Raw genomic sequence first — 23,154 nt, 5'->3', positions numbered from 1 at the left:
GTTCCTTTATGACCCCATATATAGTATACACGTATGGAATAGAGTCGTTAAAATATTTTTTTTTCTGGATTTGATGTTGGTGTTAATATTTGTAGTCAAGTGAGGGCAAGACCCATAAGGCAGGACTGAAGGAAGGTAATCAGATAGTAATAGTAAGGACAGTGATAATAAGGATTACTGGACTATTGCTGTGTTGGCGATAGGAGGGATGGTTCAGTTGAAGTACTCATAAGAGAGTTGCTTTATGAAAGTTCTGGCAGCTATGGACACTGGTGTTCGATGTTGCTCTTATTGTACCTCCTCTTCAAGCTGTTCTTCCTCCTACTTCTCCACTCCTTGCTGCCCAGATGATGGTAAGAGATAGGCCCTCAGTATAACAAAGTTATGCAGCGTGCAGTTCACGATCACAATGCTGGAAATTGTACTGCAGAGCTCATCCCGAAAATTCCAGGCAACAGAAGCAATGGTTGAGCATGCTGATGGTCTGCTCAATGATATTTCTCGTCGTGACATGGCTGTCATTCTAAGCTAACTGAGTCTGTGCCTGGGTTCCTGACAGGAGTCATGAACCATGTCTTGGATGGGATACCCATAGTTACTCACTATCCAGCATGTGACCTGAAGGCCTGGTTGGATACTGGATGGATCAAGAACTGACACAGGATGAGTAATTATCTTTTGTTCTTTGAATGAATCATGACTGCTGCCAGGAAACAGTGCATGATGCACTGCTTGAGGTCACAAACAAGCTGCACATTCAGGGAGTGGTATCGCTTTGTATTGAGAAAGATGACAGGCTATTGATAGGAAGCATCAACAGCAATGTGGGACACTTGGACCCTGGAGAAACCTTCAATGTGGGCAAAACCTAGCCTTCTGTCCAGCTTTTCTCTGTCCATTGGGAATGTAAAGTATGTGTTTTTCGTGGCATAGAGATTACAGACTGATTGAGAGTTGTAGTTTGGCATTAAAAGCTGCTCCTTCTGAATTTTGCTGAGTTCTCAATTAACCAGCTAATCAAACAAAACTTGGAGGGAACTTCAGAAACAAAAATGTTGCTGCAGTTTTCTTGTTAAATTGTATTGAAGGTAACATAGCTAAAATGTCTATTTTGTGCAAGTTGAACAGATTAAAAGTAGAATTTCTTAATTTGCTCGCTGATTGATAAATTGTTTAGTCGAGGCTGGTGTTGCTCAAACTGATGTAAAGACTCAGTGTTGATAATTTTTTAGCACAAAAGTTTAAATGTGAATAATATTAACTTTGATTATAAGACGAATTAGTTTTAACTTAATAAAACTGAAGAAATACTTCATATTAAAAGTGGAACAGCATTAAAGATATAGAACAGATTTTCACGGAAGGTTTGTGAGGGTTACTGGGGCAGCCCAAAGATTAGAAGGTAGGTGCTAATTTTTGTTTTCTTGCTGTCACCTTGCAGGATTTTTTCAGGCCAGTTGGGCCTTTCTGTCGACTGATCTCCATCAGCAGCCAGACAGCTCACGGAGGCTCTACACACAGCTGCTGGTCTGCAACTTAAATTTCCTGCCTCTTCTGCTCTTGCTGTGCCCGACTGGGGGACAGGTCTGTGCCTTGGGAGCTCCTGGGCCATGTTAACATTCAACTACAGGGAATAAACTTTAGATGAGCTGCACCTGTTCAGTGCTGGGGCCCAGGGAACCTAGGAAAATCTAACCCTTATAACATGACAATTTAACAAAGCACAACAAATATATTAAAATTGTGCAGTATTTAGTCCAGTGATCTAGTATTAAATCACTTTAATAAATAATGTACAGACAATTTCTTTAACTTATCACAGATTATTTTCTGATGAGTCTGGAGTAATGATGCCAGCAAATAAAATATGATAATGTCCATTTGTGAGGCATGTTTGTCTCATTATCATTTGAAACTGACAAGACCTCTAAGTCAGTAAAATTCTGATTGAACTGAAATATTGTCTGATATTTTAACCCAGTACAGAATATTAGACTTGGCTGATTTATATACCTATTCATTACACACTACATCAGGGTCAATTTTTCTCGATTTAGAGGAGGTGAGTTTTGTCATCATAGCTATGATGCACAAGTGTGTTTTACAATAATGTTGGTACAAATTGCAAGTATAAAAGTTGCATATCAATCACGGTGTAGTTACTCAAGAAGCTTCTTGGGTATCTTTCATCAAGCATATGTGTTTCTCATGCTAGAAGTAAAAGAGTTAATGCATTATTTAATCTAGTATGCAGTATGGAACATCAACTATGGAATTGTTTTTATTTTAAGCATTTTAGTGGCTGCAATCACAATATTGATTTCTGATTTGTGTGAAATTACCAATGCAGGACAACTTTAAACCTTTTCTTTGACTTATGTCCTGTACAGCGATGATGACAGGATAAGCATCACAACATGAATTCGAATTCTGAGGTTTTTTCTGGATCTCTCTTTCAAAGATTTCCAGTTAGAAGTCTGTTTCCCAGATTAGTAGTAGCAGGCTGAAAATGCTGCACCATAACAAGGAAGTGTAGGACTTTTTCAGCACTGCGTAGATCAGTGCCTGAACTTTTAGAAAATACTGAGGTGGTGGCGATGGCAGCAACAATATTGCATTTAGTAAAATGTCCCAGGCAAATTATAGAGCTGTGGGGGAAAATTCAAAGGAGGGGTAACCAAAAGCTTAGCTGAGGAAGATGAATTTTTAAGGAGGATTTTTAACAAGGAAATGGGGGTGAAAAAATTGTGATTTAAGGAGGGAACTCCAGAAAGTTAGGGCCTCGGTGGCTGAAGGCATGGCCGCGAGTGGCAGGGTGAATGAGAGGGGTGCACAAGAAACCTGAGTCGGAGGAACAGAGAGATAAGAGATGGTTGTAGGGCTGGAGGAAGTCACAGAGATAGGTAGGGGAGATGCTTAGGCGGGTTTTAAATACTAGAATGAGAGTTTTAAATTTAAGATTTTGGTGAACCTGGAACCAATGTAAGTCAATGAGGTGGGCTGAATTTAATGATCCTGCCGCCAGTCCTGGTGGCGGGTGCGCAAAATGGCGGCAGTCCCGCATGTCATGTGAGCAGCTGCACTGCCCTGATTACGCAACAGGCGGCCATTTAACATAATGGAGGCGGCCGTTACCCCCAATCACATGGTGAAGGTGGCAGGTAAGGTGCCGATCATGACGTCAGCCGTTCTCAGAGAAGGTGCTGGCGCCATCTTTAAAAGCCTGCCTGCCCTTTATTCACTCTTTCCTTGCATTCTACAACAGCTCATTCATCAGGAGCTTCTCCATATTAACATCAATTGTAACCTGAACAAACAGCCCTCCGGGAAGACTGTAGAGAGCGACAGAGATCAGAGCAAGCATGGCTCCACGCTTCAGTGATGCCTCCCTGCTGGTTCTCCTCCAGGCTGCAAAGGAAAGGCAGGAAGTCCTCTTCCCCAGCGATTGGAAGAAGAAGTCCCCCCCGCCCGACCAAGCAAGCATGGATGGAGATTGCAGAGGAGATCAGCATCTATGGGGTTGCCCGTTCAGCCAAGTTAAGTGCAATGTTCCAAAATTGCTTTGTGTGATTTGGGTGTCACTACACATTGTGCCACATGGCGAGGGTGCCACTGCCATTCCAAAGACAGGGAGGTAATAACAGAATCGTGACAGATGCATGGCTACATCTGTGAAACAAGTCTCCCTTGCTTATACCTCAGCCCAAGTAAATCCCAAGACAGGGTGAGTCAGTATGAGATACATTACATCGTCCAGTTGTTGACACCATGTTAACAGAACAGTCATGGTGATACATATAGCAATTTATAATTGTTACATTCTTGCTCTTGTAGGAGAAGAGAGCCCATAACAGGAGGGAGGCGGCCAGGACCAGTGGCAGAGTGCCAGACATGTGTTCTCTCAGCTAAGCTGAAGAACAGGCCCTAGAACTAGCGGGATGCCAAGGTGGACACAATATTTCGGATGGGGAGATGGGGTCCCTGCACAAGAGAGTGATTATTTTTTATTCATTCATGGGATGTGGGCATCACTGGATGGTCCAGCATTTATTGCCCATCCCTAATTGCCCTTGAGGAGGTGGTGGTAAGCCGCCTTCTTAAACCGCTGAAGTCCATGTGGGGTAGGTACACCCACAGTGCTGTTAGGAAGGGAGTTCCAGGATTTTGACCCAGTGACGGTGAAGGAACGGCGATATAGTTCCAAGTCAGGATGGTGTGTGACTTGGAGGGGAACTTGCAGGGGTGGTGTTCCCATGCATCTGCTGCCCTTGTCCTTCTAGGTGGCAGAGGTCGCGGGCTTGGAAGGTGCTGTCTGAGGAGCCTTGGTGCGTTGCTGCAGTGCATCTTGTAGATGGTACACACTGCTGCCACTGTGTGTCAGTGGTGGAGGGAGTGAATGTTTGTGGATGAGGTTCCATTCAAGCAGGCTGCTTTGTCCTGGATGGTGTTGAGCTTCATGAGTGTTGTTGGAGCTGCTCCCATCCAGGCAAGTGGAGAGTATTCCATCACACTCCTGACTTGTGCCTTGCAGATGGTGGAGAGGCTTTGGGGAGTCAGGAGGTTAGTTATTCGCCGCAGGATTCCTAGCTTCTCACTTCATCTGTAGCCATGGTATTTGTATGGCTACTCCAGTTCCGTTTCCAATCATTGGTAACCCCCAGGATGTTTATAGTGGGGGATTCAGCGATTGTAATGCCATTGAATGTCGTCTCTCTTGTTTGAGATAGTCATTGTCTGGCACTTGTGTGGCGCAAATGTTACTTGCCACTTATCAGCCCAAGCCTGGATATTGTCCAGGTCTTGCTGCATTTCTACACGGACTGTTGCAGTATCTGAGGAGTTGCGAATGGTGCTGAACATTGTGCAATCATCAGCAAACATCTGCACTTCTGACCTTATGATTGAAGGAAGGTCATTGATGAAGCAGCTGAAGATAGTTGGGCCTAGGACACTACTCTGAGGAACTCCGGCAGTGATGTCCTGGAGCTCAGATGATTGACCTCCAACAACCACAACCATCTTCCTTTGCTCTAGGTATGACTCCAACCAGTGGAGAGTTTTCCCCCTGTTTCCCATTGACCAGTTTTGCTCAGGCTCCTTGATGCCATACTCGGTCAAATGCTGCCCTGATATCAAGGGCAGTCACTCTCACTTCACCTCTTGAGTTTAGCTCTTTTGTCCATGTTTGAACCAAGGCTGTAATGAGGTCAGGAGCTGAGTGGCCCTGGTGGAACCCAAACTGAGCATTACTGAGCAGGTTATTGCTAAGCAAGTGCTGCTTGGTAGTTTTGTCGACGACACCTTCCATCACTTTACAGATGATTGAGAGTAGACTAACGGGGCGGTAATTGGCCGGGTTGGACGTCCTGCTTTTTGTGTACAGACATTACCTGGGCAATTTTCCACATTGCCGGGTAGATGTCAGTGTTGTCGCTGTACTGGGACAGCTTGGCTAGGGGCACGGCTAGTTCTGGAGCACAGGTCTTCAGTACAATTGCCAGAATTTATCAGGGCCCATAGCCTTTGCAGTATCTAGTGCCTTCAGTCATTTCTTGATATCACGTGGAGTGAATTGAATTGGCTGAATACTGGCATCTGTGATGCTGGGGACTTCAGGAGGAGGCCAAGATGGATCATCAACTCGGCCCTTCTGGCTGAAGATGGATGCAAATGCTTCAGCCTTGTCTTTTGCACTGATGTGCTGGGCTCCCCCATCATTGAAGATGGACTATCTGTGGAGCCTCCTCTTCCTGTCAGTTGTTTAATTGTGCACCACCATTCACGACTCGATGTGGCATCACTGCAGAGCTTAGATCTGATCCGTTGGTTGTAGGATGGCTTGGCTCTGTCTATCGCATGCTGTTTACGCTGTTTGGCACGCAAGTAATCCTGGTCCTCATCTTGAGGTATGCCTGGTGCTGCTCCTGGCATGCCCTCTTGCACTCTTCATTGAACCAGGGTTGATTCCCCGGCTTGATGGTAATGGTAGAGTGGGGGATATGCCACGCCATTAGGTTACAGACTGCGGTTAAATACAATTCTGCTGCTGCTGATGGCCCACAGCGTCTCATGGATGCCCAGTTTTACATTTCTAGATCTGTTTGAAATCTATCCCATTTAGCACGTTGGCAGTGCACACAACACGCTGGAGGGTATCCTCAATTTGAAGATGGGACTTTGTTTCCACAAGGACTGTGCAGTGGTCGCTCCTACCAATATTGTCATGGACAGATGCATCTGCAACAAGCAGATTGGTGAGGACGAGGTCAAGTATGTTTTTCCGTCTTGTTGGTTCCCTTGCCACGTGCTGAAAGCCCAGTCCAGCACTATGTCCTGTCGAAATCAGCCAACTCGATCAGTAATGGTGCTACCAAGCCACTCTTGGTTTTCCAGCTCCTGTTCCCTGCTGAGTAGGGAAGTTCAAGCGAGCCTTGAGAGAGAGGAGAGGCTGTGCTGCACATATGGGGGCTCCCCTCAGGCCATTTCGAGTGCTCCAGTCACTCTGATGCCTAAGGAGAGTCTTTTTTTTTAGAGATACAGCACTGAAACAGGCCCTTCGGCCCACCGAGTCTATGCCGAGCATCTACCACCCATTTATACTAATCCTACACTAATCCCATATTCCTATCACATCCCCACCTATCCCTATATTCTCCTACCATCTACCTATACTAGGGGCAATTTATAATGGCCAATTTACCTATCAACCAGCAAGTCTTTTGGTGGTGGGAGGAAACCGGAGTACCCGGCGAAAACCCACGCAGACACAGGGAGAACTTGCAAACTCCACACAGGCAGTACCCAGAATTGAACCCGGGTCGCTGGAGCTGTGAGGCTGCGGTGCTAACCACTGCACCACTGTGCCGCCCGTAGCAACATAGGGGAAGTGGGGGGGGTTGCTGTGGTCATTGCCACAATGCTGAGTCTCCAAGGGGGTTCTGTGTACCGGGGGAGCTCTGCAAGGGGATTTGTTTACCGGTGCCGCCCGTACAGCACCAGTACAGAAGACCCTCAGGCAGCTGGAGTCTTCCAGGCCTTAGGAACCCAGAGGGCGCCCACCGAAGTCATCTCAGGCCAAGGGGCGTCCAGATTAGCAGCCTGCCTCTGGCGCAGCTGCTAGCGCAGGTGTCACACCACTTAGGAACACCCACAAGCATTAGGAACACCCACAAGCGTAAGAAAAAAAGCATCTAGCCACACATGGGTATTCAGGGGTGAGGCAACTGTTTAGTTTAGTTTAGAGATACAGCACTGAAACAGGCCCTTTGGCCCACCGAGTCTGTGCCGACCATCAACCACCCATTTACACTAATCCTACAATAATTCCATACTCCTACCACATCCCCACCTGTCCCTATATTTCCCTGCCACCTACCTATACTAGGGGCAATTGCTAATGGCCAATTTACCTATCAACCTGCAAGTCTTTGGCATGTGGGAGGAAACCGGAGCACCTGGAGGAAACCCACGCAGACACAGGGAGAACTTGCAAACTCCACACAGGCAGTACCCAGAATTGAACCCGGGTCGCTGGAGCTGTGAGGCTGCGGTGCTAACCACTGCGCCGCCCAACTGTGTTATGTACAATTTAATTAAATGCTTTTTTGTGCCAACGGCTTTGGGGGGTGGGGGCGGGTGGTGTTCCCACCGGCAAAACCTCCATGGACCCACCTCCCCACTACGCTTGCAGGGCATCCCCTATACACACATCTCACTTGCAGAGCACTGCCTGTAAACAATCCCCTTGCCGAGCTCCCCCGGTACACATAACCCCCTTGGAGACTCAGCATTGTGGCAATGACCACAGCAACCCCCCCACTTCCCCTATGTTGCTACGGTCAGGTTAGCTTCCTTTTCGTGGCACTGAAGCCTCTTGCCTCTGTACCGCCAGCTCTTCAGGGTCGCTAATCTGAAGGCACATGATTGTCCCAAATCACCCACAAAATTTTGTCGAATTAGAAATAATTACATTCAGATTAATGCTAAATATCATTTCAGCAATTTAATTTACGTTGCTGTTGCTTTGGGGTATCAATACCACCATGGTACTCGCCCGCCTCTGACATCATTGGGACAATGCGTCTTGGCGCCAGGTTTCGGGGCAGATGACTCCATGGCAATTCTCCATCTCCTCACACCAACGAACCCGCCTTAGACAGGAACACAAAATTCAGAGTATGATAAGCACAACTTAGAGCAGAAATGCAGCCAGATAACAAAGTTTTATATAAGTTAAAGTTTATGGAGGGTGGTGTATGGGAGGCTGACCAGGAGAACATTGGAGTAATTAGGCCCGATTTTAACTCTGTGCAAATGGATGGGTTTTGAATAAGTTAAAATCTTGTCCATTGACTATGGAGATGGCAAAGTCAGGAATCAGGTTTTCAGTGTCAGGTGGACTGGGTACAGACAGAAGCAAACCATCATCTCGAGTGGAAATAGGTGGACTTTGTGATGGAGAAGATCGATCTGAGGTTTAGCTCAGGGTTGAGGTTGTGAACAGAATAGCTCTATTTGAGACAGTGGTCAGGGAGGAGAGTGGAGTCAGTGGCTAGGGTGTAGAATTTGTGTCGGTCACCAAGGATGATAGCTTTGATGTTTCCAGTGTTTAATTGGAGGATGTTGAGGCTTATCCAAAACTGGATGCCAAGCAAGCAGTCTGAAAGCACAAAAGCAGTGGAGGGGTCAAAAGGGGTCGTGGAAGTGACATCAGGGGCCTGATTTTCCTTCTAAGGTCTGGAAATCGACATCGGGACCATTTCTGGGTCCTTACCCCACATGGGGTGGGGACGTGGATGAAGTCACATTTCCCGATTTTCACGGAGACGGGTTGGATAGTCAGTTAGTAGCTATGGCTGCCGTTTGACTGAAGGAATGGCTGCACCAGTAATCGCAGAAGAAAGTCAGAGGGTTGGCACCTGGGGCAGGGCTGCCCCTTGCTTCTCCAATGCCGACATGAAGGTCCTTCTTGAGGCAGTGAGGAAGAGAAAGGAGGTCCTCTTTTGGGAAGGTGGGAGGAGAAGGCTGGCATGGATTGAGGTTGCTGAGATCATCAGCAGCCGAATTGGGGTCAGGAGTAACTGGGTCCAGTGCCAGAAACGTTGCAATGGCCTTATTCGCTCTGGCTGGTGCAATGCCCAACCCTGTGACAGACCTCTGGATATTTCACCACCAGCTGAGGAGCCTGAGGACACATGCTACTCCTGTATGTGCAAGGCTCAGAGCCCTAGAGCTGTTGAGGACTTGCCAGCACTGATGCATGCAGCTTTCTATGTCAGTGAGCCGCTGGCATAGGCCATAGAGGCCAGCAGTGCCTTAGCTCTCTCTTCTGTCCTTCTGGGAGAAAAGGGCTCATAATGCCCAAGAAAAGGTGCTGACAGGAGGAGGAGTGCCCATCTCCACATTGTGACTGCCATGGAGGAGGGAGCCATGGAGATTGCTAAGGTGGCCCTGCAGGAAAAAGTAGGGGAAGGCTAGATGGGCATTCCTGGTGGAGAAGATGAAAATATATTGCAATTTGTAGATGAAGTGGTGGATTGCACGCCTTCTTGTCCGACAGCGTTCCAAAGACTCAGCTGCAGTGGGAATCCTCAGTACTGCAGAGGCACCTGCTCTCCAAGGCTAGTTCTCATTATCTCTTCTTGTGTCTCCTGCAAGTGGGATGACAGAGTCCTGTGACTGGCGCAAGCACTAGAAACAGAGACATCAGGGCAAGCACCATTACATCTTAAAAGTGCACTCTCCACCAGCACGGATACACTCACATTGTTGGATCCTCCCGCGCAATTAAATAGGGTGGCACTGGGTGACGGGCAGATCACAGGTGAGCAGGACGAGATGAGAGAAAGACAGAGGCAGCTGTGGGCAGTCCCCCTTGGAGGATGGAGGACAGATACAGACATGCTCATGCTGGGCCCAGATGTAAGGCCCCAGGAGTTACAAGAAGGCTCTAATTAGACCAGCAGCAACAGATGTGTACCCACGTCAAAGTTCCCCTAGGCAGTGTGGGGTCATGGGCTGAAAATGGAAGAGTCCATTCAACTCATTTGCTCCACCATAGCTCAGGGCTTTGAGCACATGAACTCCTCTATTGAGAGAGTGGCCAGCCTCATGGAGAATCATATGCGGCATCACTTGGAGTGGATGCAGGAGCAGCGCACTGGCATGCAGAGGATGCATGCCACACTCTGTAACATTGACCGGTCAGTGGCACTGGTGGCACAGAGATATCTGGAATGGATGCCAGTTGCGCCCCAGCTGCTGCTCCCCTCCAACCATCCAGAAAACCATCCAGGGGCTGAGGCTGTCACTGAGGATGGGGCACCATCATCATCATCGGCCTCATTGGCCTCTCTACCTGAGGGACCATCTATGCAGCAGGGCTCAGTGACAGAGGCTGCCCCTGCATTGACGCCACTGGCAGCTCCATGATGAATTCAACTGGCACAAGCATCTCAGCTGTAAGCAGAGACATGTGAGCAGGCTGCCTCCACCTCCTCTGAGACCGCAATGGGAGCATTGTGTAGAAGTGACTGAGACCAGAGACCAACCATGTTGGGCAGAGTACTGTGTGGTGCACTGGGGATTGCCTCACCTGTAAAATGTGCACTTTTTACTATTAATCAACAGAATGTAAATAATGACACATGACACCAGACGTGTGAACTTCCATTCTTTAATGGCGACGCTGAGAAAGAAGGAAGAGGTGGTGAAGGGAAACAAGGATCCTTGAAGAAGGACAATGAAATCTCCGGACAGATGTGCATCATTCATTAGCAGTAAATGTGGATCTAATCAGGGCTGTGTCTTCAATGGATGTGCTCTCTGAGGCAGCTCAAAATGACTTCCAGACTCTCCCCTTGGGTTAGAAGAGCTCTGCTAAAACTTGCCTAGATCAGATAATCCTGATGAGAACCTAGAGTCCTGTAGCGGATCCGGCCGCCTTCCTGTGCAGCCGGGCAGCTCTCTGTTCTGCATCTTCCTCCTCCTCCTTTTCCTCCTCCTCTTTCATGTCCTGTGCCTTTTCTTCCTCTAATGAGCTGTGTTGTTCCAGGGCCTCACCCTCTTCAAGGTCCACATGTCTCCGGAGGGCCATGTTATGGGGAGCGCAGCACACCACCACAATCTGCAAGACTCTTCCAGGAGGGTACTGCTGGGCGCCACCTAACCAGTCCAGGCACTGGAAATGTCCCGAGGACCTGCTCAAGGGTGGTCCTTGTGAGCAGATGGCTTTGGTTGCAGCACCTCTGTGACTCTGTCTCAGGGTCTAAAAAGGTGAGAATCCATCTTTTCAAGGGATAATCCTTGTCCCTAGACTCCATCCATGGAGTTTGGTGGGCTTGGAACGATGAGCTGCGGCACCCTGGACTGCTGGTGGATGAAGGAGTCACCACTGGACCCAAAATCTTGAGAGTCGTGCTCCCATTGGCAGCTATTGCCTTCTTAGTGCTCAGCTGGACTCTGTATAATGCCTGGAAGTCTTAACCCCTTCACTTATGCTGTTGCAATGCCAGGAGGGTGACGAGCCCCTGCACTGCCATGCGTGTTGTCATGCAGGCCCCCACCTTCCAAGAATGAGGTATATTAATTTCTCCACATGGACATTAAATTTCAAATTGTTGCTGGGAAGAAGAGAACGCTGATTGCAAGGGCTGCCAGACTGGCTGGAAAGGCATTTTTGCATATTGACAGACGGTACTTGAAAGGACAAAGGGGCTATTCCCTGCTCCAATTTAGCCCACAATGGACCTTTGATCACCAGGTATTGTGTGTGGAGGAGACATTCCAAGGTCTGCTAGGACAAGACAATTCACAAGGGCCAGGACTGATTAGGCCAGCTGGTCACGTGACTTGCAGGTTTTTTTTGTACTCACCACAGAGAATTTGAACTTAGAAAGCTGTTTTCTCCTGGACTGAAAAGACCTCTCTTCTGTCTGCTCCCATCTCTTTCTCCCGGAACTCCAAGACCCCTGAAGACACGTGAACCCCAAGAGAGAAAAGTCTCCTACAGTGAACAAAGTTTAAGAAAAATACTGGGCGTCAACGAGAAGCAAGATCCACCGACAAACAAGGATTCTACAATGAGCTCGAAGACCCATAACAAAAAAACTCTTCAGATATTGCCTCAAACCTTTCCACTTTATTTTTCTTCTGCTCTTTTCTGTCTCTATTTGTATGTGCGTATCACGTATGCATGCGAGTTTGGGGTGTGGTGTGTATCTGTAGGCATTAACTGAATTAGAGTTTTAGTTTAAGTTTTAATAAATTTCACTTTTCTTCTTTAAACCTAAGAAAGCCTGTTTGTGCTCATTTCTTTGCCTTATAATTGGAAAGCGGTGAAGAAGGATTCACCAAGGGGGAGCTCAAAGCACGGTGTGTTTAAAATTAAACCCTTACATTAAGACCAGGTGAAGGCTGAGAAGGACCCCTAGACACCTTTCTCACCTGGTCGTAACAGAACACTCTCCCCACAACCTGTGCATACCCGATGTCACCTGTGTGCCAATGGCTGAGTGCCCCTTTCAGCTGTGCTTCCTTTTATGGGCCCACTTAAGTTGATGGTGCGGCCATGACTGGCTCCTCGTTCTGTTGCCGCCTCCATGCACCTGGTCTGCCCCTGACCTAACGTGCAACCCGAGCACCCCCACCAAAACCCCAAACTAACCCTCAACAAGTTTTCAATAAGCTCATTAGCTGCTTTAATTGACCTTTTCCTGAATCGGGCAGGTTTCCACGGCCCACCTTCCTTGTCCTGTTCAAACTTGCCGGTGGCAGGAGGCAGCGACAGGAAATCAGCATGTCAGCTGACGCTGCTATTTTTAGCACCCACCCGTCTCCGTTCCAACTCGTGGCAGGACCTAAAAATCCTGCCCAGATGATGTTACCAGGATGTAGTTAATAAGAGAAGCAAAAGTTTATCCTTGGAGTACAAAATAAACTGCAGAGATGATGATACAAACTGCAATGAGCATCACCTGCTCTCTATTAGCACTGAAATAAGTCCTGGTTAATTAAAGGGACCAGAATTTTCAATATAGTCATCTTTGTTACCTCTAGATTTTAATATTCCAATGCTCTCCTGGCTGGTCTCCCATCTTCCATCCTCCACCCTCCATGCACTTGAACTCAGCCAAAACTTTTCAGCTAATATCCCCAATTGCACCAAGTTCTGTTTGCCCATCACCCCAGTGCTTGCTGACCTACATTGACTTCCAGTACGGCAAGTTGTCAATTTTAAAATTAAAATTCTCTTCATTTCCCCTCTTTTTCTTTTGCCAATCATTTTAAATGTATGATGTCTGGTTTCTGACCGTCTTGCGAGAGGACACAGTTTCTTCCAACTTGCTCTATTGAGAACCCTCATATTTTTGAATACCTCTATCAGATCTCCCCTTAACCTTCTCTGTTTTAGGAGAACAGTCCCAGCTTCTCCAATCTCTCTGCGTAACTGAACTTCCTCACCCTGGTGTCATTCTGGTAAATCTCCTGCATATCCTTGCCAGGGCTTTGATAGCCGTTCTAAAGTTTGGTGTCCAGAATTGTACACAGTGCTCCAGCTGAGGCCTCTAAGCAATGATTTGTAAAGGTTTCGCATGACTTCCTTGTTTTTTCAGTGTCCCTATTTACAAAACCAAGTATCCCATACACTTTCTTAACTGCCTGCTCAGCTTGCCCTGCCACCTTCAAGTCCCTCTGCGCTTGCTTAACCCTCAAAATAATACCACTTAGATTATACTGCCTCTCCATATTGCTTCTCCAAAAATGCATCACTTCGCACTTAACTGCATTTAATTGCATCTGCCATGTTTGTGCCCAGTTCAGCAGTTAAAGCCAGAATCCTTTGGTTAAAACAGAACTTAATTGCCTATTAGGATATTTTAAATGCCTTACCCGACCGCTCCAAGGGGGTTCCCGCTCACTTTCAAACCTGTCCGTGTGATGTCGGGATCCGATCTGATGTCACTTTTAGGGGATTTAATGCCCCGTACCCAACCTGCTTTCCCTTTCCATAAAAATGTTGTTCCTTAAATCTGTGCCCTCTGGTTATTGTTCCTTCAGCTATTGGAAACAGTTTCTCTTTCTTTACTCCTTCTAACCCTTCATGATTTTAAACGCCTCTATCAAATTTCCTCAGCCATTTCTACTCTAAGGAGAACAACCCAAGCTTTTCCAGTCCATCAATGTATCTGTAATCCATCATCCCTGGAACCATTATAGTAAATCTCTTCAGTACCCTCTCCAAAGCCTTCATGTCTTTTCTAAATTGTGGTGCCCAGAATTGGACACAATGTTCCAGCTGAGGCTGAACTAATGTTTCATATAAGTTTAGCACAATTTCCAAGCTTTTGTATTCTGTGCTTCTGTTTATAAAGTCCAGGATCCCATATGCTATATTAACTGCTTTTTTAAGTTGTTCTGCCACCTTCAAAGATGTATGTACAAACATCGTCAGGTCTTTCTGTTCTTGCATCCCCTTTAAAATTGTACCATTTAGTTTGTATTGTCTCTGCTCAGTCTTTCTGCCAAAATGTATCACTTCACACTTTTCTGCATTGAACGTCGTCTATCATGTGTCCTCCCATGCCACCAGCCTTTCTATGTCCTCTTTAAGTCTTTTACTAACTTCCTCACTGTTTACTACACTTCCAAGTTTCATATCATCTGTAAATTTTGAAATTGTGCCTCTATCCCCAAGTCAAAAACAGCAGTGGTCCTAGTACTGAACCTTGAAGAAATCCATTGTATACCTTCTTCCAGGCTGAAAAACAGCCATTCACCAAAACTCTCCATTTTCCAGTCCTTAGCCAATTTTGTATCCATGCTGCTGCTGCCCCTTTTACCCGATGGACTTCAATTTTGCTAACAAGCCCAATATCTTTATCAAATGTCTTTTGAAAGTCCACATACACATCGACTGAACTGCCCTCATCCACCCACTCGCTTGCATCATTAAAAAAACTCAAATCAAGTTAGTCAAATATGGTGTGCCTTTAAAAAACCCGTGCTGCCTCCCCTTTATTAGTCCGCACTTGTTTAGCATTTCACAGACATTTTCTCCTCACACAAGTTCGAATACAATTTTTATTTGTCTTTAGTCAGAATCAGATTAAAGTTGTAAGCTTTTGTGGTGCTTGTTACACTCAAGTTCTGTTAAGCTTTACTGATCAACATTATACTGGTCAGTTAGCTTCCTTGACAGTTGATTAATCCCAGTAGTCCAAGTTTCAATTCTCTTTAACTCCTTACAATTGTCATTTTTATGTAGAATTTTAACTTCTAACAATGAATAAGAAAGTCTCAATAGATATGTTATTCGTCTATTTACTAATTATGTCTTGCCTTTTGCTAGAAGAGCTTGTAAGTTCCATAATACTTTCTTTCAACCCAGCCTACATTCTTCCACAGTTCAAATCTAACCAGTAAAGAATTTGAGGGCCTAACCCTCATTTTAATGATAAACACACTTTTTCTGTAATTTAGTTGTATTAAATGTCTTCATAAAGGCTTTTGTGAGTCACACATAAATATATTCACACTATGTTTACTGTATCCTTCCTGCCTTTACAAAAGCATTTTATCAAACAATATTGCAATAACATTGCCTATTATGTTGGTTTGCATGATCAGTTCACTTTTTGAGAAAAGATGTGTCAATTCTTAGGAGGACTGCCCTATATATATAGGTGTAGTCTATTGGTTGAAAAGTTCCAAAAGTACAGAGTAGAAACTGTTAAAAGTAACACTATTAAAAAGAAATCTAAATTGTTCTGCATAGAATTGCTGACTGTGTTAGTCTTAAGAGTTATTTATTGCTATTGTTGCTGACCCTGTGATATTTATCACAGCAAATCAATTTATGTATAAAAACAAAAAATCTAAACAATAATGCATAAAGCTTATTATAACCGATTTTATAAATCTAAAAATATTTCTTTGAGTAACAGCATGTTAGTTTATTTCTGTTACAGGCTATTATTAAAGTTGAATTGTGGACAGATCTGTTTCCAGTTAACAGAATTTGCATAAAAATATTAAATGTCACAAGATAGTTCATTTTAACCTTCCAGAATACCAAACCTACTATTTTCACATTACAGTATTTAGTGTTTATAAATAAATCCAGCATGCTAGCCTCAACCTCCATTCCTAGCACCCTTTTCCAGCTGTTGATCGCCCTCTAATGACATGCTTCCTGGCATCTGTCCTAAATGTGTGCTTCATAATCTAGAACCTGTGTTCTCTTGTTCCACAGTGCTGCATATCTGAAAATATTGTATGGGATTATTTTCTGTATCCCATTAATTATCTTAAGGTGCTTTTACATTATTTCTGCATGCTATAGTCAGTTGACAATATTGATATCAGGATAAGAGAGATGCAGGATGAATGTCCATGTACATTCTCCCACTCGTCTGCCATAGCTTTGGTGGAAAAGCCTTGGAAACAGCGGTTGTGTCATTTTTCTGGGGCTTCCACAGTGCTTCTGCCGCAGTTACAGTGAACGGGCAGGAGAACCCCTGTGGAAACTTTGTTTTGTCAATGGTAGCATGGATAGTCAGTACGCAACCTGCAATCTGAATTAAATGAGTTCATTGCAGAAACACCTTTATATACCTCTATAATATCTCCTGTGAAAAGTCTCTTCCCAGTTTATGTATATGTTCCTCATACTTAATTCCTTTAACACCGAGAATCAATCATGTAGCTCTACCTCCAAATGCCCAGTGACCAGAACTAATTTAAATAATGCCCCAAACTTTGCTGTGAGGGGTGAAGGAACGGCTTTCATTGTTTACCTCACCTATAGTTGCCCACACACTTTTAGCGACCTTGTCAGTGGAAATTTCCGGTTAACCAGCGTCTATTTGAATTTGGCACCCTCTACTGGGGATCTGTGCCATCTGTGAACAAGACAAGTAGAAGGAAGGCTTTTCAACCAATCATTTTTATTTTTAAATGTTGTACAGGAAACAAAATAAAATTGGGACATGCACATGGGATTAAGGGAAAGACATAAAAAACAAAAACAGAAAAATGATTACATTATTTTTATTTTATTTTTTAAAATCTGCAACATTAATTTTCGTCTGTGGAAATGAGACTCCACAGTGGCAAAACTTTTCAGGGCCTGAGAGGTTGTTCATCTGTAATTATCACTTACTGCACCAATAAAATTGTACTAAGTCTAATATTTTCATCTGTTTGTAGAGTGAGAATAATGGGTAATCAGCCTAAGTTAACACCTTCACAGTGTTCTCTGTGCAGATTCCATCAGTGAAGACTGTAACAATGCACCCTGTGGAGGAGCAGGGCATCACTGATAGCAACTTTCGGATTTCCGCATTTAACTGCGAAAGTGCTGGCATTTATATCCAATAACGATGGAGAGTCAACAGCCTTGCTGTTATTCATACAGAAAAATAAGGACAATTAAATCATTTAAGCAATGTTTATGTTGTGAGTTGCTGAAACTATGTTGCATGAATTTTGAACAAGTTGGAACTATTTTTAGCCATGAAATAGTAATCTCAGCAATCACAGTGTATGCAGAAAGTGAATAATTGATTTCTTCCTCGTTTTTTTGTTCTTCCAGTGCTTCTTTAAACATTAGGTTTCCTATGAACTTATTGGGATTGGAAGGAAATTGGTGACCTGGTTCCTTCTTCAAAAATGTACATTTGCTATCACTGTATTTGATACTGTGAAATCCACTTTGTATTAGGAATGGAATGTTTATGGAGAATCGATCAACATTCACAATGAGGACAAGCCATTCCAAAGCTCATATTTCAGGCACCTATACAAAACAGTCCTACTATATGCAGGAAAGCACAGGTAGTAGTTTTTTAAAATATGAATATGAACACCTTTTGGTTGTTATGAAAAATACATGACAATGCATTTTATATATGCTTTATGAACTTAAAAAAAGCTATTAAATAGAATAAGTTCTATTTTCTTTAGTTTTTGAAATGTTATTTACTTTAGCTTCCCACACCCACTGTTGGGCTTGCTGAAGGGTAAGGAGAGACAGGAAGCAATCTGTCTGCAGTTGTCTCATAAAGATAGTCAAAAGATATGGTATTTTAAAACATTCTCATATGGTAGGTTAATGCATATGTGTTATTTCTTTCTGTTCTTTCCCCTTTTCCCCCCATAATATGAATGCCACCTTGGGCTACTCTCCAGCTTCACCATTAACGTTCGATTTTTCCATTCGTATAGTCTGCTTGAAAATACATACATTGGTTTGTGTTTGTTTTGGACTGAATCTTTTACATGCATCATGGGTTACTCCTCTCTTAAATTCTGTTATTCCTGATTAAAGGAACTTTCTGATGATCCATGATTTGTATCCTTGCTTCTCACAAAATAGACATAACTTATGAGGACTGTAAAGGTGATCACCTTTTCATAATGTGTATGGCTTGTTTGCAGTCAATGCTACAGGTCATGGGAAATTGACTTGTAAAGGTTTTAATCAGACTTCCAAAGATGGATTAAGAGAAGGAAATTCTGGCTGAAGATGACTAAGCACCAAAGGTATCTGGGTCAGCAGCATTCAAACTATTTCCTCCAGCATTGGGTACAGTTTCTACCTAAGATCAGTAATTACTTGGATGAGTCTAGAATGAAGGCCTTTGACTAAAGACACTGAAGTGAGTTTACCACACCATGGACCAGCTTTGTTCAAATCAGTTGCTTCTGCATTGCTCATCACAATTTTTTAAAAATGTATTCACAGAATGGCTGAATTTATTGCCCATCTCTATATGTCCCAATATATTTCCCATTCCTAGTTTTCCCTAAAGGTTTGTGATATGCCTTTTCCTTGAAATGCTGCAGTCCTTCTGGTGATGGTGTTCCTATGATGTAGTTAAATTCCACCATATTGGCCTAATGGTGAAGAACAGGGTATATTTCCAAGTTAGAATGATAATTGATCCTGATCGACAATCGTGTTAATCATTAGTCCACATTCAGTTGAACACCCTGCATCAATCGGCCTTCTGCATTTGCAGGAGCATTTTGCCCCAGAGTATCCATCCAGTAGCAAACTCCTGAAGGAATTGTAAAATAAAAGCAAAACACTGCAGATGCTGGAAATCTGAAATAAAAACAAGAAATGCTGGAAATACTCAGCAGGTCAGGCAGCATCTGTGGAGAGAGAAGCAGAGTTAACGTTTCAGGTCAGTGACCCTTCATCAGAACTGATGGATTCATTGTCTGATGAAGTTCTGATCTGAAACATTAACTCTGCTTCTCTTTCCACAGATGCTGCCAGACCTGCTGAGTATTTCCAGCATTTCTTGTTTTTATTCCTGAAGGAACTGTTTGTGCCAATGGTGTCAGTCATATGCTTTCCAGACTGATACCTAGCCTTGTCATCTTGACCACAGCATCACTGATACATGAACCTTTGGAGTTCTCACTTACACCTAAAGCTGTGGAATAATTGGTTCAATTTAGCCTGTGGGTTTCACCATGAAGCACGAGATAATGAATCCATCTTTTCTGAAGGCGAGTGAGAAGCTAAGTACCAGAAAAAAGGAATATACTTTTCATGGACTGCAGCAGGAATAAGCAGCAGATGTTTAGTATATCTGTGTTCTTGATTCTTATTTATTTTAAGCAACAGCCACATTGCTGCCCAACAGAGTATTTTGCTGTCAGTAGTGTACATAATAGATTAGTTTGATATAACAATCATTCCTGCTCTGCAATACCACAAAGATCATTTGGTTAAAAGGTGGCCCAGGCTACAACAGTGATATCGATGCCTCACCATTTGTGGAAATGGAGGAGACCATATTTGTGTAGTCTGTTGCTGAGAAATAGGAAGTCTGTCATGTAAGATAAAATATAATCATAGCATGATAGAGAATTAAAACATTTTTGATTCTTGGGGTAATTGAGTATATGCTGTGAAACACTTCCAATGTGAATCTTATTGGATGAAATTTATTCATAAACAAATTAGTGCAATTATTTCTGCATTCTGGGAACAATGTAGATGTGTACAAACAGTAAAATTTTTGCAGTGGTTAGCCATGTGCAGATTTACCTGGATAAGAATAGCAGGCTTTCTACTTTCATTGTAGAAAAGGCTGCATAGCTTTAGGGGAAAGAAGCTATTTGGTGAGCAGGTCAAAACTACCTTGGGCAGTTATAAGTAGCACAAAACTTGTCTGACAGTTATGACATTACATCTAGGAGCCTAGCCCATCAAACCATATAACTTTGTCGGGGTAGATCCAAGAAATCAAAGTATTCATGCTTTCAGGAAAAAAAGGACTTACTCGTGGGTTCAGGAAGGCCTGGCAGAATGACCAGCCAGGTAAGAAGCAAAAAGGTAGACCCAGAATGTTACTACAAATTAAATTGTGAGAGTAGGAGAAGGGGCTGCAGTTTCAAACTAGTAAAAGGCAAATTTAAGGCTGTTAGGAGAAAATTCTTTATCACGCAAAATGGGATAAATAGAATGGACTCCCAGATAAGAGTAGTGAATGCAAAAGCTTTGGAATCATTGAAGAGACAATAAGATGTTGCAGTGGGACAACTGCAGGGTGCTTCTGGATGGTTAAGCTAAACCAAATGGTATCCATCATCTGTAATTAAGTGCCCTACATCCTCACTTTCTGACTTGCAAAAACATAGTGTTACGATCAGGTGAGAAGGAGTCTAGGGGTTCCTTCTCAGCCTTTGCCTGGTTTAACCGTAACAAGGTTTAATTTTAAAAACACCGTGTTTTTAGCTTCCCCTCAGTGAATCCTTGTTCACTGCTCCAATTGTAAGGCAAAGAAATCAATTCAGACAGGTTTTCTTCGATTTTAAACAAGAAAGGTAGAAGTTTATTAATCTTAAATTCTAATCTGGTTACTGATTACAAATATGCGACACGACCACGCTAGCATGCATACACGATAAACACACATGCAGATAGAGACAGAAAAGTAGAAAAGAATAAAGGGGAAAAGTTTGAGGCAATAGATGGGTTTCTATTTTACTGTCCTTTGAGTTTGCTGTGAAGTCTTTGGTTGCCGGTCAGACTTGCAATTCGTTGGGGCCCAGTGCACGCTTCAACTTGTTTCGAGGTTGGAGTCTTTTCTCTCTTGAGGTTTACGTGTCTTCCGTGGGTCTGGTGGCTTGGGAGAAAGTGAGAGAGAGAGAGAGAGAGGCTTCCTTGCTCCATGTTCCAGTTCAAACAGCCTTCTGAATTCAAACTGTCCTGTGGCTAGTTCAAAAAAACCTGGACCAGCCAGTTAGTCATGTGACCAGCTGGTTTAACCAGTCCTGGCTCTGTGGATTGTATCATCTTAGCAGGGCCTGGAATGCACTTCCTTACACCTTCAATGTCTGGTGATCAAAGTCCATTGTGGGTTAAGTGGACCAGGGAATAGTCCTTTGTCTCCACAAACACTGTCCTTTAATATGCAAATGTCCTTCCAGCCAAGTGTCTAGTGATTTTTTTTTAACAAGTCCTTTCTTCACTCCAGCAACAGTTTAAAATCAATGTTCATATGACAAAATTAATATGCCTCATTCTTGGCAAGTAGGGGTCTGCATGACAATAGTTTCATTTGGTTACATACTACAGAGTTAGATTTGTATGTGATGCTTTTCCACATTGGTTGGATGTTACGTAATGTTATGTAACTGAAAACCTATTCCATATAAATATTGAGAATTTCCTGGGCTGTTAAAAAGCATAGTGTAATGTGAACAAATTAAGTTTCATATTTGAGTCTGAAGATTTTGTGGTAAGACTTTTCACTTAGGAAAACTATGAGGAGTTCAGTTTCATTTACTCACCCTAGTTCTCTAAGAAAAAAGCAATGGTTTGGTTCTGCAGTAAAAAAAAAATGGATTTTGTTTCGCTTTTTGAAATTGATAGAGCACCCAGGACATTGGTCTAAATTAACCTGTGGTTTCAGATCATTATATGCCATCATCAGCTATTTCTACTACTTCAGTGCATAGGAGTTTGTAAGTAGAGATTGATAACTGAGGAGGATTACTAGATTAATGTAGCCTTGTGCCAGTCGATAATCGGGCAGTTTCATAACCGACATCAGCTCGGTTCTCAAAATCAGTTAAGGCAAGTGTCAATGGTATCAATGCCAGTGTCTGTTGCTGGGGGGAGGACACTATGTTAAAAGATAGTAGGATGGATTTCCCTGCTTCCCCACTCACTCCCCCAGCACTGGCCACGGGTGCGACAAAGCTTTGCTGACACAGCCAGAATGAAGCAAAATTTTTCAATTCTGCCAAAATAGTGCAGAATATAAGGGACAGCAAATGTTTATTAAGACAATACACCTTTAAGCTGTTGTATGCCTTAAAGACCTATAGAAGAGCTATTATTTCTTGCACATGGTGCGGCTTTTCCCCAACAGCACCCCACAATGCTTGCTGGAACCAGCCGTGTTTACGTGTTTCCGGGCTGCATGTAATTCCAATGTGCTCTATGTTGTTTGTGCATGGTAAGAGCAGGGGGCAAAATCAACCCTTCATTGTCACACACGATTGTGACTTGGAACTATATCACTGTTCCTTCACAGTTGTTGGGTCCCCATCCTGGAACTCCCTCCCTAACAGTAGTGTGGGTGTACCCATAACACATGGACTGCAGCAGTTCAAGAAGGTGGCTCACCACCACCTCCTCAAGGGCAATTAGGGATGGATAATCCTGGCTTTGCCAGCGACTCCCAGGTCCCATGAATGAATAAAAAACATACTTCTGAAATAGGTGTGATGAATAGGCTTCATGCTTGGGTTATGAATAAAAAAGAACTTGTATTTATAATGTAACTAACAAGCAATCAAATAAAATTAAGAACAAATTCCAAAATTTTGTGTTTCATTTACTTTGAAAATTGAAAAAGCATTGAAATGACAAACTATGCACTTGTGACAAAGGTAAACTATCCCCCCTTGTCCTTCTCGACCTGTAAGCAGCCTTTAACATGGTTGATCACACCATCCTCCTCCAATGCCTCTCCACTGTGGTCCAGCTGGGTGGGATTGCTCTCACCTGGGCCCATTCTTAGCTAGTTAATCGTAGCCAGAGAATTGCCATTAATGGCTTCTCTTCCTGTACCTGCACCATTACTTCTGGTGTTCTCCAAGGACCTATCCTTGGTCCCCTCCTGT

At 43.8% G+C, this 23,154-nt stretch overlaps 1 protein-coding gene across 4 annotated transcripts in view; it reads left to right on the top strand.

The window, feature by feature from the left end:
• The window catches only part of erich2 (glutamate-rich 2), a 232,441-nt gene that overhangs the window by 95,259 nt on the left and 114,028 nt on the right, over positions 1-23,154 (top strand). For 2 of the 4 annotated variants that reach the window (XM_068035362.1, XM_068035363.1), the window contains 2 exons: positions 1,442-1,527; positions 17,723-17,835. In XM_068035362.1, the coding sequence (XP_067891463.1) occupies positions 1,442-1,527; positions 17,723-17,835 (199 nt within the window). The remainder of the gene's footprint in view (positions 1-1,441; positions 1,528-17,722; positions 17,836-23,154) is intronic. The other 2 variants (XM_068035365.1, XM_068035364.1) reach the window with 1 other exon arrangement.

This window comes from Heterodontus francisci, chromosome 7 (genome assembly GCF_036365525.1).
Source record: "Heterodontus francisci isolate sHetFra1 chromosome 7, sHetFra1.hap1, whole genome shotgun sequence".
Taxonomy (NCBI): Eukaryota; Metazoa; Chordata; class Chondrichthyes; order Heterodontiformes; family Heterodontidae; genus Heterodontus; species Heterodontus francisci.
This window is presented reverse-complemented; position numbering and strand designations above follow the sequence as displayed.